The sequence below is a fragment of the Siphateles boraxobius genome, unplaced genomic scaffold (assembly GCF_051911475.1).
Source record: "Siphateles boraxobius isolate OS27281-9 unplaced genomic scaffold, OSU_SipBor_1 33, whole genome shotgun sequence".
Taxonomy (NCBI): domain Eukaryota; kingdom Metazoa; phylum Chordata; class Actinopteri; order Cypriniformes; family Leuciscidae; genus Siphateles; species Siphateles boraxobius.
The window spans coordinates 193,107-213,288 of NW_027508953.1; the positions used below are offsets into that span (position 1 = coordinate 193,107).

The following is a 20,182-nucleotide window of genomic DNA, read 5'->3' on the forward strand; positions in this document are numbered from 1 at the left end:
ACATGATTGCAGCTAAATTAGGTAAATAGCCTATATCCTATAGGCCTACTGTATAATTTCATTTGTGTTTTTTGAGTGTAATGTAAACATTACAAAATGCCAGATTTTGACGCATACTTAGAACCCCAAGTGTGTAATCCATCAGCCGGAAACTGAAGCCTCGCGGGCGCCGCCATTGTAGCAGAACTTCACCTGCTGTTAGCATTCCATTGACTCCCATTCATTTTGGCGTCACTTTGACAGCGAATAACTTTACATCTGAGGCGTCCAAAGACTTCATTTGTCCATTATTTATTTCTAAAGAAACACGACAATGTACAAAAGGCTCCATTACTTTGTATCTTACGTTATGGCCCCGTAGAAGCCGTTTTTGTAAAAATAGGCTAACGATTGCGTCATAACCACACGACTCTCTGTCGCACAGTAGAGAAATTACCGTATAGACAGGAGGAGATCCGCATGCAATCTTTTACTGTCTATGAGGCGATCGGGGGACATAGAGGGATAAAGTCAAGGAGAAGCCCATAGATAGAGAGTCCATAAAAGCAACGGGACAAAATATTTCAACAACCTGTTTGAGGAATTAGGTGATTCAGATTTGTCTTGGCACAGCTACTAGAAGATTTACAGCTGTCAGACTGTCGTCACGCTCAGTTTGAGCCCGCAGTCGCTCAGCCATCAGACAGGAAGTGCAATAATCGGGCTTCAGTCTTCTCCGTTGAAATTAATGGGGTCGCTGTGTCCATTTCTTTTACTGTCTATGACAGAACCCCAAGGCGACATCTAGTGTATATATCTATGCCGGATGGGGGCTTGCGTGTGCAGTGCCGTAAAGCAATTCGTCACATCGCGAGAGCTGATATCAAGTGATACTTCCTGACGCTGAGGCCGGCGGCCCAAAGTTAAAAAAAGTGCGGTTTTTCAACTAACGGCCACCATTCAACCCGAAAAAAGTCATATAACCATTGCAATAACTCAGAAGCTGTTCAGTTAAGCTAACAAAAACGGCATACTTCCCCTTTAAGAATGTTTAGATATTTGTGCTGGTAAACGAGACAGAAACATGATTTTTTTGCAGTTTATGCCACAATACGACGTCCCGCTGAGCAGAAATCGGACTCAACGAGCCTGATCAGTTCTGGGAATCCATCGGGTCATTTCTGAGAGATCCTCCAAAACAGCGAGATGGAAACAGAAGTGCTGGAGCCGTCGCGAATAGAAAGAACAGTAGATTTATCACAAAAAAAACTCTGTTTATATTTGAACATATTTACATTGGTGAAGAAGATTGATTTCTTTTCTTTTTTTCTTCTCTTTTCTTTTCTCTTTTGTGGTATTGTTTGTGGTTGACTCATTACGCTTTGCTGTCGTCCTGTTTTGTGTGCAGGCTGTTGTCCGAGTGGACCTTAATCTCGATCAGATCCGGCTTCAGAACCTCTTTCCCGTTCTCCTCCTTCAGCGGGAGCTTTCTGCGTCACAAGAGCAAACACTCGGGTTTAAACACACACACACACACACAGACCTGATGACGTCATGCATCTCATTAGCATGCTAGACAGAAGTCACATGACAAACTGATCACAGCGATACAAAAAAACATCTAACTTCAGATATTCTACTATAGAAACAGAACAAAGACAAAATAAGAGTCAATTGAATGGATGTAATAAATAGTTAATTTATGCTTAAAACAAGAAACAATATATATATATATACTTTTTTTCTTCTCCCTGTTTTAAGTATAAAAGTATAAAATTGATCTTTTCAACTACATGTCAACTTATTCTAATAACCCGAACCCAAAAGACTATTAATACTGTTAATTCGCATGTAGCCGCAAAGTTACTTATAGTTAGTAGAAGGATGTCTAAAGTGGACTATCGAAATACAGTCAAAACAAAACACTATCTGAGAAATTAATTATAAAAGTGACCCAAACCATAGAGTTATTTCTGATTCTATTAACTGTTTGATTACTATAACGATTTGAGTACTATAACTATTCAACTACCTCACAGATTAATAGCTAAGGGCCGTTCACAGCAAATATCATAACTATAACGATATATATAAGATCAAATATATAAGAAAAGGGAAGTGGCAAAGGAACAATAAATACAAATAAATGAAAACTAATTGAAAAACAATATAAAAAGACTAAACAAAACAATTACAAAAGCAGATAAAAAAAATCTTTTCGTTACATTTTTTTTTTCACTGAAGTAAAATATAAATATTGTTTTTTTTTAAAAACTTAAACAAAAACTAGTAATATTGCCTTAGAAACTAAGTGAAATGAAATAAGTTTGTTTAAGCTGAAGCACTTAAATCACAAAAAAAGAAATAAACCTGAAATGAAGACAAATAAAAGCAAAATTAAAAAGAAATCCAAAACTAATAAAAATGACAAAAGCGCAATAAAATTAAAATGAAAACTGAAAATATAAAAATTTCCCTAATTAAAAATATTATTAAATTGCATTAAATTGAAATGAAATATTAGATGAAGTTATATATACCTGTATTAGATGACAATTTTAAAACACAAAATGTAAAAAACTTAAACAAAAATGACCAAGTGAAATGAAATAAGTTTAAGCTGAAGTACTAAAATAAAAAAATTAAACTGAAATAAAAATAAATAAAAGAAAAATAAAAAACCTCCAAAACTCATAAAAATGACATATGATAAAATTATAAAAATTCTAAATAAAAAAAAATATGAAAGAAATAAGCAATGCTGCCTTATGAAATCAGTCTACATATATACATGTCTATTAAACGCAGTTTTAGTATAATTTCTTCTTCATGGAATGAAAAATGAATCTAAATCTCCAGAGGTTTTTATTCTGACTTCTGTCTCAATGCTCATCACACTGTCTGTGTGTGAAATAATATAGCAGAAAAAATGTGACATAAGAAACTTCAGATGATGGTAAATCCACTGACGCTGGACAAACAGAGCAATAGCATTAGCAAATGAATCTCGTGAGATCTGGCTAATGCTAAACCAAACTAAAGCATCATTTACTGAACTCACACAGCAGAACCTTATTAAACCAGCAGATTAATGCATATGTGCATATTATCAACAGCGCTTAATAGTAATGGGAAATTATGAAATAATTGAAATTCAATCCGCATCATTAGATAATTACTGTCAGTTTCTATCAATCATCAGATCCCGAGAATGATCACATATTCACTAATGAAAGTTAATTCACAAATGAAAGTTAAAGCTAATTGAAATGATCTACTTGCAAACACTTCAGTCTTACAAAGGCAACGTCATTCAAACGTTTTCCGTGACCATTTTAACCTCGATTCTGTAAAGTTTCAATGATATTTTGACCTTGCTAGCTTGAGTTTTAGTTTGATTAAGAGTATTAAATTAAATTAATTAGTATTAAATGAAGAATTTCAGTGCATTGCTAAGCATTTGTTGGGTTGCTCTCGTAAAACGTGTTTTAAAGTCTCTTCTGTTCAACAAGGCTGCATTTATTTGATCAAAAATACAGTACAAATACTGAAGAAAAATGATTACAATTCAAATTAATAGTTTTCTATGTGAATATATAGTAAAGTGTAATTTATATCATGTGATCAAAGCTGAATTTACAGCATCATTACTCCAGTCTTCAGTGTCACATGATCCTTCAGAAATCACTATAATATGATGATTTGATGCTCAAGAAACATGTATGATTATTATCAATGTTGAAAACCGTTGTTAAACTGATACATTTTATTTGATGAACAGAAAGTTCATAAGAAAAGCATTTATTTGAAATAGAATCCTTTCTAACATTATAAAAGTAACTTTTGATCAATTTAATGCATTCTTGCTGAATAAAAGTATTAATTTCCCTCAAACTACTTTAAACGGCAGTGATGTTTTCATTGTGAGACTGAAAAAACAACCATGTGACCAGCCAGAAAATACAGTCAAACCAAAAATGATATAAATATCAAAAATTATATTTTTTTCACTAGTGTGTGCAGGACACTATAGTTCATTTATGTAAGTGAGGAGAGCAAAATAAAGTAAATGTGACATATTATACACAATAATTCTTCATACAGTGACTACCAGTAAACATATGAGACCAAAAATGATTGGGACACTTTGATCTGATCATGTTTTGCTGAAGTGTTTTTTCTTTAATAACTAATGCACCTTTTTACACCACAGACTGAACAACATGAAGCATTGCTTGGTGATTGGTTGAGCTAAACTGGTATTATCTAATTGTGTAGTTAAATTTAACAGCTGACAGATATTCATCATAATTCATGTGTGAGAGTCTAACAGCCGGACGGACAAAACCAGTGAAATATCAACTGATCTGATAACGTCATATATTTTTTTACCATTTTCTAAACTATAGCGAATAAACTGTGATAATGTGAGAAATGTTGAATGTGTCTGAATAAACTTTGGTTTGACTGTAGTTCTGAAATCCTCACACTCCACACACGACACACACACTCACGCTAACGCAGACGCATGCGTCACATGAAGCGAGAGAGAGCGAGAGATGGACGAGTCACTCACAGGTACGCCGCTTTGCCCTCCTCCAGCTCTTTGCTCTTGCCGCTGGTCGTGGTTTTCTTGCTGCAGAGTTTGCGGCTGATGAACATGAGGAGACCACAGTGTCTGAAGAAGAAGCAGCCGACGTCCACCAGAACCAGCAGCAGAAGAAGAGCCGCCAGTCCGAGACCCACAACAGCGCCGAGACCCAGACCACTGAACAGAGAATCTGCTGAGACCAGAGAACACACACACTCAACGACTGCACTGATCACACACACACACACACACACACACACACTCAACGACTGCACTGATCACACACACACACACACACACACACACACACACACACACACACACACACACACACACACACACACACACACACACACACACACACACACACACACACACACACTCAACGACTGCACTGATCACACACACAATCACATACACACTTAACGACTGCACTGATCACACACACACACACACACACACACACACACACACACACACACACACACACACACACACACACACACACACACACACACGCACACTTAACGACTAGGCTGATCACACACACAATCACATACACACTTAACGACTGCACTGATCACACACACACACACACACACACACACACACACACACACACACACACACACACACACACACACACACACACACACACACACAAACACACACACACACACACACACTCAACGACTGCACTGATCACACACACACACACACACACACACACACACACACTCAAAGACTGCACTGATCACACACAAACACACACACTCAACGACTGCACTGATCACACACACAATCACATACACACTTAACGACTGCACTGATCACACACACACACACACACACACACACACACACACACACACACACACACACACACACTCAACGACTGCACTGATCACACACACACACACACACACACACACACACACACACACACACACACACACACACACACACACACACACACTCAACGACTGCACTGATACCACACACACACACACACACACACACTTAATGACTGCACTGATCACACACACACACACACACACACACACACACACACACACACACACTCAACGACTGCACTGATACCACACACACACACACACTCAACGACTGCACTGATACCACACACACACACACACACACACTCAACGACTGCACTGATCACACACACACACACACTCAACGACTGCACTGATCACACACACACACACACACACACACACACACACACACACACACACACACACACACACACTCAACGACTGCACTGATCACACACACACACACTCAACGACTGCACTGATACCACACACACACTCAACGACTGCACTGATCACACACACACACACACACACACACACACACTCAATGACTGCACTGATCACACACACACACACACACACACACACACACACACACACACACACACTCAACGACTGCACTGATCACACACACACACTCAACGACTGCACTGATCACACACACACACACACACACTCAACGACTGCACTGATCACACACACACACTCAACGACTGCACTGATCACACACACACACACACTCAACAACTGCACAGATCCCGCACACACACACAAACACTCAACGACTGCACTGATCCCTCACACACACACACACTCAACGAATGCACTGATCCCGGACACACACACAAACACACACACACTCAACGACTGAACTGATCCCTCACACACACACACACACACACACACACACACACTCAACGACTGCACAGATCCCTCACACACACACACACACTCACACAATTCAGCTGGTTTGTGTCTGAGAGTCTACTAGTCAAATCTCCCGCTATAGTCAATCATTTTATCCCTTAAAACTCATCTTTGATCACCAAAATGACATATTTAAAAAAAGAAAAATGTTGAAAAACAATTAGTCATGCCTTAAAATATCTTGAATGTAACTCGACACCCTTGCCTCATTTAGTATGCGCGGTTCTATGAATATGCAAATGAGCCCCGCCTCCACTCACTCACTCACTCACTCAGAGATCCACTCGTTGACGATCACACGTTGATCTGATTGGTTACAAGGTAGTTTGTGACGTCAGAAACACCAGCGATTTCAAAGCGTGTTTTTGAGACTGTCTTTGGTTCACTGCAGTTTTAAGCAGAAAATACTCAGCAATGCTGTCGACTTATGAATTTACACATGGTTTGTCTTAACAGTTTTTTACAGTCGATACGACACAGTTCTGAATACTTAGGTCACTTTTTCTTCACTCTTCACACACAACAGAAGTGTATGTGGGCTAAACTGTGGATCATTTATCATTGCTTTGGCACAAAATGCATTCAATGACTACATCTATCAAATTACATTAATTCTTTTCTCACTTCGACACAACAACCACCAAAACTCTGTGTACTTACAGGCCAATTTGCACATGCTTACATACTGTTATCAAAACTTATGTTCAAAACAATAACATAATACAAAACTGAATATGACAGCAATTTGCTAAATTTCTACAGTAATATTGTAATGAAATATATTTCGAATCTAAAAATGAAATGCTATAAAAACAATTGGACCAACCACATCTGATTCCTACAGTATCTGTATCGGTGATTGGTGTGTGTACAAATTCTTGTATTTTGTAATTAGCCTGTGCAACAAAAAAAAAAAGACATAAAATATATTGAAGCACTGCATCATGTCTGATTCATTCCAGTAACATATATTGCAGTGAATTCTAAACAGTAGAGAGGTGTGCTTGTTTTACAGAAGAAAACATTGTATAATGCTCCTGTTGTTAGTGTTTTTTAGGTCATTGTTTTGTGGTTGACAAAGTGTGTTTGTTTTCTGTCAACCTTTGCTAGTGTGATGGAAGAATATGTTGATCTGAGACATGTATGAAGTGAATTGGATTTTAGTGCATATTGAAAGTGAAATGAAAGTGAAATGAACTGCTGTGCCAAGCTAAAAGTTGGTTTGGAGAACTGTGTGAAGAGATCGGAGTTCCTAATATTGAGAGATGTGTCCTAGCGACTGTAAAAACTGTAAAGCATATTAAAAACACCACATAGACATATAAACAACATTAAAAGCTTGAGTTTCACCACAGGGGGACTTTAACATCTCAGTTTAACACTCATGTTGAGCTCTGATGATTTTGACCTGGAGATGATTTAAATTTTCCCCAAAAATGCTGAGAAATTTTATACATTTCCACCTTGTTATACTTGTGGTGTTTCAGGGTATAAAATGACCGGCCTACAAAAACATGCCGTTATTATCCTGTGTTAAATCTTTTTATCAACTTGTTTTCTTTCAATCAGCACATGTTTTGTTTCTCATTGATCTGAACTCGTGCATGTACGCTTTTTTATTTTTGAGGAGAATAAAACTGAGGCGCACAAGTGCAGATCAATGAGACCTACGATCAATCAGATACAAAAAGAAACACAAATCCTGTGCTGATTGAAAGAAAACAAGTTGACGAAAAGATTTAATCAAATATATCATGATAATTCACATTCATGCATTTGCCAGACGCTTTTATCCAAAGCCACTTACAGTACATTTCATTTCAAGGTACACATTTTTACATTCTTATCAGTTTTTGCTTTCCTTGGGAATCGAACCCGTGACCTTGGCGTTGCAAGCGCCAACACTCTACTGTTTGAGGTACAGGAAAGCTGTATAAGCTGTAATATTGTATAACTAGATATTTATAAGCCATTTAAAGGCCTCATGAATCGCATTGAAACGCGCAGCATTATTCAGTGTTGATGTAATTTCCACTGTAACAGGAAGAGGGCGGGGCATATCGATAAGCTCCGCCCCCTTTTTAAAATAGCCAATAGCGTTTGGTTTATATCACAGCTCAGAGCCGTTGATCTCAGTAAAGCTGCAGTTTCCTCCTAATCTCCTCAATATCGCTTTAAAATACTGATTATTGCAGGAGGGCTACAGTAGTTTGTCAAAACCGTCAGATGTGAGCGCAGACAGGTTGACCGAAATGTTTTTGTGTTGCTATTAACTATAGGCTAATGTATAGATTTGATGCAGTGAGATATGATGCCGAACAAGGCAATCATATCTCATCTGACCCTCCTTGTTAAAGTCTGGACTCCCCAAGTGTTTTATATACAGATTTCTAATACTCTCAATTTTATTTAAAGTCCCAATGAAGTGCATTGAAACTTGCAGCATTATTCAGTGTGTTGATGTAATTTCCACTGTAACAGGAAGAGGGCGGGGCATATCAAGCAGCTCCGCCCCTTTTTAAAATAGCCAATAGCGTTTAGTTTATATCACAGATCGGCCAGTCTCGTTGATCTCAGTAAAGCTGCAGTTTCTTCCTAATCTCTCACCGTTTCTCATCCTAATCTCCTCCATAACGCTTTTAAAATACAACATTCATAATTCAAATGTGTCTGATGCGTTTTCTAGTCTGTGGGACTCGATCACATGATCCGCTCTGTGTGTCGTGTTTCGTGACTTCATTCTCCCCGATGGAAAGCATATTCACACTGTCTGAATCGTTCCCAGTCCCCTATATAGTGCACTATGTGCCGTTCACCATGTAGGAAACAGTAAATGTGTGAACAAGTGACCGATTTCAGTCGCAACTATTTATAATGTAGGAGGCGTAATAATATAGTATTATATAATATATATATATATATATATATTATAATGACAATAAGTCTATTTGAAAGAGTCAGTTAAAAGATACAATCCAATAGTTCAAAAGAAATGACTAGATAATTAACCCGACTGAACGCTATCATTTGTACGGTTCTTGTACTGTCGTTGAACACAAAACAAACCTAAAAGATTTCTCAGTAATCAGAGGTTCAGGAATGTGATGTTTCTGTATCGATCTGAAGATACTCGAAGCTTTGAGGACATGATTCTGCAGAAGATGTTTTGATGCATTATGGATGAAAGCATCAAAGATCCACACATAACATGTTAGAAATATAGTCTGACATTCAGTTTCACATTACAGCTTATGGGGTGTGTAACCCGCGGCGTAAACACACCTGACTGAACATCTGAATGTCTATTAATGCGTCTGTCGACAACACCTAAAGCACCGATTGATTCAGAAAACTGTTAAATACGGGAAGCATTGAGTCGAATCTTCACAGGGTTTCAGTGATTCTTATCAAAGAGAGCCTCAAACACTTCCAAACCTTCACTTCAGCACACATAAAGTTAACTTCACGTCATAATATATGGAATTATTTTTGTTTCAAAAAGAATGAACGTAACTTTATAAAACTGAGCGTAACTTTTTCAGAAACGATCAAAAATATGCCATTACAAAAGAAGAAACACAATGAAAATGAAAAAGAATGAACTCAGTCGCAACAAATTTAACAGGCTCTTCAAATACGCTTCATTCTTTGTTAATGTTTTCAAATGTTTTCTGTATATCAAATCCTTATCTACCTCTTAACAAATAGGCTACTAAAACTTTGAATGTATGCAAAATTTTTGGCATTTTTGTATAATTATTATTATTTTACTTTTGTTTGTATTTATTTGTTTTTCTTTCTTCCTCTGAATCCAAATGTGATGTAATATCTAGTCCCTGAACCTCTGGCTCTCTTTTCTGCCTTATGGATCTTCATTTTTGTATTCTATAAGTAAATATTTAATAAAAAAAATAAAAATAAAAAAAAGCTCTCGATTTGTATGCAATACGTCGTGCTTTGTATTACTAAATATGTAAATAATATTTGACCTTCGATCGTCTCAGTCTGTAAAGATGAGAGAGACACGGAGACTCAGGAGAGACACGGAGCGGCATCATCTTCCTCCTCCTCTTGTCCTTCAAGGCAGCTTGAAGTAAGTTTGTGTTACTGAAGTAACCAATAACATCGATAAAAGTTTTATTCATGTACAGTGTGCACCATCCTGATTAAATAAGTAACCATCCTGATTAAATAATTGGCTAACCCGACTGATCCCAATCACCGCGAGAGCTTTCCAATATGCGCGCCACTGAGTGACGTCTGTACTTTCAAGTCAGAGAGCACCTGTCCATCAAAAGCTCACTATCCAATCAGAGTAGATCACTGTTTAGCCCCACCCCCACGAGAGGTTTGTCTCAAAACAGCAAACGAATAAACTGCGAAGCGCAAGCGAAATCTGTGGCAATGCATTCAGAATCCACGATTTGTGAAAATGAATCTTTGAAAAACATGAACAAAGAATGAAGCGTATTTGAAGAGCCTGTTAAATTTGTTGCGACTGAGTTCATTCTTTTTCATTTTCATTGTGTTTCTTCTTTTGTAATGGCATATTTTTGATAGTTTCTGAAAAAGTTACATTCAGTTTTATAAAGTTACGTTCATTCTTTTTGAAACAAAAATAATTCCATACATAATACCTGAATTAATCGACAGAATGAATACGTTTTCATTTAAAGACTCTGAAAGTTGTTATTTTAAGAGATCTGATGATGTTGCACGTCTCTTCGTTTTAATCAATAGCTGAATTACAGGTTTAATTATGCTTGATATTTGTAGAGGTTTATGTGCACGTGACTCATTCATCTAAAAAAAATAATAATCTGAAGTAATATGATATGATTTGATTGACAACCTGTTGATGTCGAAGTGTTAAACAAATTAAAACTATAACCAACCAGAAGATTAAACTGATTAAACTGAATTCCCACTATCCTCCCACATCTTCAATCGTTTTGAAGGGACGTGTGTGCCATATTATTGCAATAACATGCACAAGACACTTTATGCTATTTTTATTGTTTTTATTCCTTTGACTTATTGTTTTTATGTGTGTTGTAGGATGTGGGAAATATGGATGAATACAGTTGGGTTGGCCTAAAAAAGATCATACTCAGTGTTTGTGACTTATTTTCAAATACAAATATCTAAACATTCATAAAATCAAGATACATTTACTTGAGAAGCAAAATGACTGAATGTATTAAGTCTTATTTTCTGAAAAAGTTATCAAAATTATTGAGTTTTATGCTTAAAACAAGAAAAAAAAACGTCTCGGTTACGTATGTAACCCTAGTTCCCTGATAGGGAACGAGACGCTGCGTCAAACGCTGTGGGAACGCCCCTGCGTTGTGCGTCATGAAGCACGTATGGAATCAGCCCAATGGAGAGATGAAACGTCATAGGCGGGTGACGTCATCGACCAGGAAACTATAAAGCACCCCAAAAACACAAGCGCATTAGCTTCTGATAGGCTTGAAGGAAGCGCTAACGGGAGTGCCGGGAGTATGGCGGAGCGACGCAGCGTCTCGTTCCCTATCAGGGAACTAGGGTTACATACGTAACCGAGACGTTCCCTTTCAAGGGAACTTCGAGCTGCGTCAAACGCTGTGGGAACGCGAATACCCACGTCGCCATAGGACCAAATGACCGTCATGTGAGACTAGCGCACAGAGGACGAGAGCACCTGTGCCCCAGGGGTAGAGCTTAAGTCTAGGTCATAGAACTTAATAAAAGTATGCGGTGAAGACCATCCAGCCGCATCACAAACATCACTCAGGGAAACCCCCGACAAAAGAGCTTTAGAAGCAGCCATACTCCTGGTAGAGTGAGCTCGGACAACCAAAGGTGAAGGCTGGCCAGCCGACTCATAAGCAAGTGAGATAGCCTCAACCACCCACTTGCTCATTCTCTGTTTAGACGCCGGACACCCTTTCCTGGGTGGCCCGAAACATACAAAAAGTTGTTCTGATTTCCTCCACAGGGCAGCTCTGTGGACATAAGCGTCTAATGCCCTAACAGGGCAGAGTGAATTAAGTTTCTCCTGGTCCGATGACATAAATGGAGGAGGACAGAAAGCCTGCAGAACCGTAGGTCTAACAATATTAGTAGGAACCTTAGGAACGTAACCTGGTCTAGGATGCAGAAAAGCTTTAACCATGCCAGGTGCAAATTCCAGGCACGAGGGTGAAACCGACAGAGCCTGCAAATCTCCGATTCTTTTTAGTGAAGAGATAGCAAGCAAAAAGATAGTCTTAAAAGTGAGAAACTTCTCGGGAACTTCTTCGATAGGTTCAAAAGGAGCTAGGGAAAGACCTTCTAATACAATGGCCAGATCCCAAGTCGGCACCCTCGTACGAACTGCTGGCCTCAGCCTCAAAGTGCCACGGAGGAAACGAGTTATAAGCGGGTGTCTCCCAAGAGAAACTCCACTGAAAGGGACGTGGTAAGCAGCTAGTGCCGCCACATACACCTTTAGTGTGGAGGGGGATAACCCTGTGGAGAAGCGCTCCTGCAGGAATTCCAGCACTGCACCCACTGGGCAGTTAACTGGGTCCTGCAGGTGTTCTCCACACCAAGAAGTGAAAAGTTTCCACTTCAAGGCATAAAGCTTCCTCGTGGATGGAGCTCTGGAGTTAAGAATGGTCTCAACAACCTCGGTTGAGAGACCGGAGTCTATGAGCTGGGCCCCCTCAGAGGCCAAGCCCACAGTTTCCACAATTCTGGGCGGGGGTGAAGTATCGTGCCCCCCGCCTGGGAGAGTAGATCCCTCCTGACCGGGAGCTCCAAAGGAGAACCGTCCAGGAGAGAAATCAGGTCCGCAAACCATACTCGGGCCGGCCAGAACGGGGCTACTAGTAGTAGACTGACCCCGTCCCGGCGGACCCTCTCCAGAACTCCTGGTAACAGAGCAATCGGGGGAAAGGCGTACAGACGTGACCTCGGCCACGGCTGCACCATAGCATCCAACCCCAGGGGGGCTGGAAGAGTGATGGAGAACCACCGATGACAATGAGTGGTCTCCTTGGAAGCGAATAGGTCCACCTCGGCGCGACCGAAACTCAACCAAAGGAGCTCCACCACCTCGGGGTGGAGTCTCCATTCCCCTGGCCTCGGCCCCTGCCTCGACAGGGAGTCTGCTACCACATTCAAATACCCAGGGAGATACATTGCTCTCAGAGATAGTAGCTTCCCTTGGGACCACAGGAGGATCTGACGGGCCAACTTGTAAAGCCGGCGAGACCGCAGGCCCCCCTGATGATTTATATAAGAGACCACCGACGTGTTGTCTGATTGAACTAACACATGATGGCCTCTCAGGTCTGTTAGGAAGTGTTTCAGAGCCTGAAACACAGCCAACATCTCTAGACAATTTATGTGCCACGAAAGATGATGATCCTGCCACAGACCTTGGGCTGGGCGACCACTCATGACCGCCCCCCACCCTGTGAGGGAAGCATCCGTCGTTAGCGTTATGCGACGACAAAGAGCCCCCAGCACAGGACCTTTGGATAGGAACCAAGTTTCTCTCCACATGACCAGAGCACGAAGGCAGCGCCGCGTGACTTTGAACGTGCGGAGCGGATTTCCCCTCGGGGAGAATCCCTTGGTCCTGAGCCACCACTGTAGCGGTCTCATGTACAACAGGCCGCAAGGTATAACGTTGGACGCTGCTGCCATCAGACCCAACAGTCTCTGAAACTGCTTGACAGTGAGTAGCTGGCCTAGCTTCACTTGTTTCACAGCTGAGAGAATCGAAGCGATGCGGGTCGGAGAGAGTCGCGCCCGCATCGATACCGAATCCCAAACGACACCCAGAAAAGTGGTCTTCTGGGAAGGAGATAATACACTTTTCTTTGCGTTCAGCCTCAACCCCAACTTTCTGATATGAGCGAGGACGACATCTCGATGCCGAACCGCCATCTGCTCGGTCTGAGCTAAAATCAACCAATCGTCGATGTAATTGAGAATACGAATGCCCTGAAGCCTCAGAGGCACTAGTGCTGCATCCATGCATTTCGTGAAAGTGCGGGGAGATAAAGCTAGGCCAAACGGAAGAACCCTGTACTGGTACGCCTCGCCCCCGAAGGCGAACCTCAGGAACTTCCTGTGTTGTGGAAGGATGGACACATGGAAGTATGCGTCCTTCAGATCTATCGTGACAAACCAGTCCTCGGACCTGATTTGAGACACGATCTGCTTGATAGTGAGCATCTTGAATTTTAGCTTCCCTACCGAGCGATTCAATATGCGCAGGTCTAAAATTGGACGCAACCCCCCATCCTTCTTTGGAACGATGAAATATCGGCTGTAATAACCTGACTCCAAACTGGGAGGAGGAACCCGTTCTATAGCCTCTTTTTGAAGGAGCGTTTTCACCTCTTGTTCCAATACCAGAGCCTGCTCGGGGCCCACCACTGTGTGCAGAACCCCTCTGAATTTTGGTGGACGACACCTGAACTGGATAGCATAACCCTTTTCTACTGTCTGCAGGACCCAATGAGATATTTTTGGAAGGCTTTTCCACTCTGCCAGAAATTCTACTAAGGGTACCAGCCTCTCGAGACTGGCCTCTGGTGTAACTTGAGCAGCAGACGCAGCGCCCTGTAACGGCGCACCGGCAGGGAACAACTGGTCTGACCGCTCTGAGACCCTCCTCAGAGGGAGCGAGCGTCCCTCGGGAAAGCGCTCGCTGGGATCGTCTGTGCCCCGGCATAAAGGCGGGGTTGGCAGAACGAGCCCCTGAGGGCACCGAGGAGGAATGGGCACCGTAAAAAGAGGTGAACACCTTTCCGCCTCGGTGGGGACCACCCTCAGCATCCTGAACGGCTTGGCGTCAGGACTTCTTCTTAGCCGAAGCCTTCTTAGCCAATATAACTGTCCTCAGATCAGTTCTACTGGGAGAAGGCTTCGGCTGAGAGTGTCGCGGCTGAGCCCACTGTCCAGCAGGGGGAGCACGAGACGCGACACTCTGCCTCTGCTGCGCTCTATGTGATGAGCTCGAAGACGGCCGGGGCTGCTCCCGCCCAGCAGCCCCAGGGACATGAACTTTAAGGGGAAGAAACTTTTTAAAAGCTGCAGTTTGTTTCTTTTCTTCTTGGAATTTATCGATAACTGAATTCACAGCATCACCAAACAACCCCATGGGAGAAAGAGGAGCATCTAAAAGAAAAGCTTTTTCTCTCTCTTTAATATTAGTCTGATTTAACCACAAATGTCTTTCTGCGGCCACCAGAGCTGCCATAGAACGACCCATTAATTTGGCCGATTCTCTGGTGGCACGCAGGGATAAATCAGCAGCCTGACGCAGTTCGCGAACTACGTCAGTACTGACCTCCTCACTCTCACTCATGTCCCTTAGCAGATCAGCCTGGTATGCCTGCAAGATTGACATAGTATGCAGACATGACGCAGCCTGACCTGCTGCCGAATATGCTTTACCCACCAAAGCCGAAGTGTTTCTTAAAGGCTTGGTGGGTAATGCCGGTGCCTTAAAAGATGATGCTGCTTCGGGGGAGAGATGGCTCGCAAGCGTCTCTTCCACACGAGGCAACGCACCATAACCATGAGCCTTGGCTCCCATAATATTAGCGTATGTTGAAGTCTGGGGACTAAACACTCTATATGACACCGGTTTTCTCCATGATTTCGACACCTCGGTGTGGAGATCATGGAAAAACGGCAGGCACCGGCGTGGAGGCTGCACACGTGACGGCAAAAATCTCTCATCCAACTTTGATTTAGAAACAGACTCCTGTCTAGTCACTGGCCATTCAATATTAAGTTTTTCAACAGCTCTTGTTAACACCTCCATAAGCTCATCACTCTCAGGAGTGTGGGGTGGCGAATCCTCCACATCTCCCTCAACACTAACAACATCAAGTTCCTCAGAACTGGATAGCATTGGTGCCTCAGCCCGAGCGGAAGAAACCGCAGCGCGTGCTTCCGAACCCGGGACTGAGGCACTGGATCTCACAGGTGAAGGGAGAGATAAGGCAGAGCCCGTCTCAAACCCCGCTGTGAGATCCATCTGCGATCCCCACGATAAGCGCCGCCGCTCTGCCTCGGCAGAAGCGGGACCCGAACCGCGGGGAGCGCGCACCGAACCGCTCTCCTCAAAGAGCGACCGGCGGGAGCGGAGCGTCCTTAACGGCAAACGCTCGCAATGCTCACAGTCTGCTCCCTCGAGAGCAAACTGGGCATGCTGAACTCCCAAACAAACAACACAAAGATCATGTGTATCCCCGCTCGTTAAATAACGCGAGCAGGGAGGAACACACTTTCTAAACTGCTGTTCGTCCGCCATAATCTCTCAATATATATATATATAGGGATAAATTGTTTGTGTGGTGCAGGGTATGTAAGACAGACAATATCACACAGGGACAGATTCACATGTAGCGCGACTGAAAGCACAGAAGCTAATGCGCTTGTGTTTTTGGGGTGCTTTATAGTTTCCTGGTCGATGACGTCACCCGCCTATGACGTTTCATCTCTCCATTGGGCTGATTCCATACGTGCTTCATGACGCACAACGCAGGGGCGTTCCCACAGCGTTTGACGCAGCTCGAAGTTCCCTTGAAAGGGAACTTCCAATGGGGTCACAAAAATAACAATATAATATTGTGTATTATGATATAATACATATATAATGCATGCTAACTTAAATTATACATTTAATGTATATGTATATAAATATGACATTCAATTTAGTCTTGTTTTAAAAAAAAAAGTGAGTTTTTGGTTAAAATAAGAATAAAAAACTGTCAATGGGATCAGAAAAATAATATAATGTAATGAAAAATGATAACAATTAAGTGAATTTCTGCTTAAAACAAGAAAAAAAATTGCCAACGGGGTCAGAAAAATGACAATATAATATTGTGTATTATGATATAATACATATATAATATATGCTAACTTAAATTATACATTTAATGTACATGTATATAAATATGACATTCAATTTAGTCTTGTTTTCTAAAAAATAAATAAATAAATAAGTGAGTTTTTGCTTAAAATAAAAATAAAAAACTGTCAATGGGGTCAGAAAAATAATACTATAATATAATATAATATAATGAAAAATGATAACAATTAAGCGATTTTATGCTTAAAACAAGAAAAAAAATTGCCATTGGGGTCAGAAAAATGACAATAAAATATAATATAATGCATGTTAACTTGTAACTAATATACGTTAAATAATTTGTTTTATTATTTTAATATAACAACATTGCTATATTATATTGTAATATCTATTATAGTACATTATATTATATTATATATTAAACGACTTTAACCAGTAAAATGTATCTGTATGCGAGTGAGTTATTTTAATTTGAGGTCTTCAGTACGTTTGTGCGATCCTGAACACGTTCTATGAGAAACACACTCCCTTCGACAGGCATTGAGCTTCACTAACATTATCTGCCAATCGAGCGCTAAATGACTCACACAAACGTCCCCTAGTGCCACTGCACTGACGGTCCCGAATGAAGCATCACTATCATACAATATTATATGGAGGCAAATGTCCATATCATCATATTCATGCCCACGCAGCGTTTTACAGTCGCCATCAGGACCTTCAGAGCGTCTGATGACCTGAAACCAGTGATTCGTGTGTGTGTCGGCACAGACTGATGACTACTTCACCAGGAATACACTCTTTTATGCGATAAAAAAGAGTGTATGAACCCTTTTTGGAGAATAAAAAAAAGGTATAACACTGTAAACTTAACGTCTATAGTGAGGGAAAGAACTACACTCCCATATTATTGCAAAAAATGCATATTAAAATATTTAATTATTTTGAGTGTGTATTGACTCGATTAAGTCATTCGCAGTGCTTAATGGGAGTGGGTTGAGCTAATGAGATCTTTTGCTCGGTTCACGTCTGATTGGTGGAATTTTCTGAACAGCATCATGGGTAATGTAGTTTTTCACCATGAATTCCACTGTTAAACATGTTTATTTTAAAAATAAGCTGAAATAATGTGGACTGTCGGATTCAACAGAAGCAAATAACATTGATAAACAACCTCATAGCATAGGTTTCTCTTTTATGGTTTATGAGTTAATGTTAAAAATGATTTTCCCTATGGAGAAAATGAATGAATTTTTACTTAATTTCGGAAAATAATTGTTACAGTGTACATTTAGATAGATTTTAACCTAAAATCTATAATACAAATGAGTTAATATGGATATTGTTTAAATATTGATTGAAATCATAATTTGACATAAACACATTCTACTATCCTCAACAAGAATGTTTTACAAAAATTGTGATTTATATTTGAAACTTTATTTAAAAGCAGTAAAACATCCGTTTTGATGATCGTAGAATGTTTTGCTAAAAATGGTGATTTGTCTCAGAAAAAAACAATGAATTCAACATTCAAATGAGTAGATTTCTACATTGTCTACTAGAAATTAATAGAGTATTGTGATTTTATATCATATCTTTGAACAGCAAAGTGACTTAAACGATGTTAAAAGGATCAAAGACGCTCTCCAAATCAGTGTTATTTTAGTATAATAGTTTTTGTGAATATTTTGAATGTTTTTATTTATATAATTTCCATTTTCATTTCAATTGAAAGTTTTAGTAATTTTGCTCTGTTTTTGTCATTTATTTGCACTCAGATCATCAGATAAATACAGTAATGAAATGATGCTGTAATGGCGTCACATGACACTTAGTATGGAAGCTTGTTTCCGCCACTAAATAAATAAATAATAATAATAATTGCGACTTTTTATCTCACAATTCTGAATTTTTTTCTCACAATTGCGAGTTTACATCTCGCAATTCTCACTTTATTTCTCAGAATTGCGAGATATAAAGTCAGAATTGTGAGTTATAAAGTCAGAATTGCGAGATATAACATAGCAATTGCGTGATATAAAGTCAGAATTGTGAGATATAACATAGCAATTGCGTGTTATAAAGTCAGAATTGTGAGATATAAAGTCAGAATTGCGTGATATAAAGTCAGAATTGCTAGATATAAAGTCAGAATTGCGAGATATAAAGTCGGAATTACGTGATATAAAGTCAGAATTGCGAGATATAAAGTCAGAATTGCGTGATATAAAGTCAGAATTGCGTGATATAAAGGCAGAATTGCGTGATATAAAGTCAGAATTGCGTGATATAAAGTCAGAATTGCGTGATATAAAGTCAGAATTGCGAGATATAAAGTCAGAATTGCGAGATATAAAGTCGGAATTACGTGATATAAAGTCAGAATTGCGAGATATAAAGTCAGAATTGCGAGATATAAAGTCAGAATTGTGAGATATAAAGTCAGAATTGTGAGATATAAAGTCAGAATTGCAAGATATAAAGTCGCAATTGCATGTTATAAAGTCAGAATTGCGAGATATAACGTCGCAATTGCGTGTTATAAAGTCAGAATTGTGAGATATAAAGTCAGAATTGCATGATATAGTCAGAATTGCGTGATATAAAGTCAGAATTCCGTGATATAAAGTCAGAATTGCGAGATATAAAGTCAGAATTGCATGATATAGTCAGAATTGCGAGATATAAAGTCAGAATTGCATGATATAGTCAGAATTGCGTGATATAAAGTCAGAATTTGGTGATATAAAGTCAGAATTGCGTGATATAAAGTCAGAATTACGTAATATAAAGTCAGAATTGTGAGATATAAAGTCAGAATTGCGTGATATAAAGTCAGAATTGCGTGATATAAAGTCAGAATTGCGAGATATAAAGTCAGAATTGCGTGATATAAAGTCAGAATTGCGTGATATAAAGTCAGAATTGCGTGATATAAAGTCAGAATTGCGAGATATAAAGTCAGAATTGTGAGATATA

The 20,182-nt window shown here is 39.9% G+C and overlaps 1 protein-coding gene across 2 annotated transcripts in view; it reads right to left on the reverse strand.

The window, feature by feature from the left end:
- Positions 1-1,215: 1,215 nt before the first annotated feature.
- Positions 1,216-20,182, reverse strand: part of ncam2a (neural cell adhesion molecule 2a) — a 324,121-nt gene continuing 305,154 nt past the window's right edge. The window contains exons 16-17 of one of the 2 annotated variants that reach the window (XM_077194831.1): positions 4,556-4,760; positions 1,216-1,469 (exon numbers count right to left, since the gene is read on the reverse strand). In XM_077194831.1, coding sequence (XP_077050946.1) covers positions 1,355-1,469; positions 4,556-4,760 — 320 coding nt within the window. In that variant the 3' untranslated portion in view covers positions 1,216-1,354. Of the gene's footprint in view, positions 1,470-4,555; positions 4,764-20,182 lie in introns of both variants that reach the window. The other variant, XM_077194830.1, reaches the window with a different exon arrangement.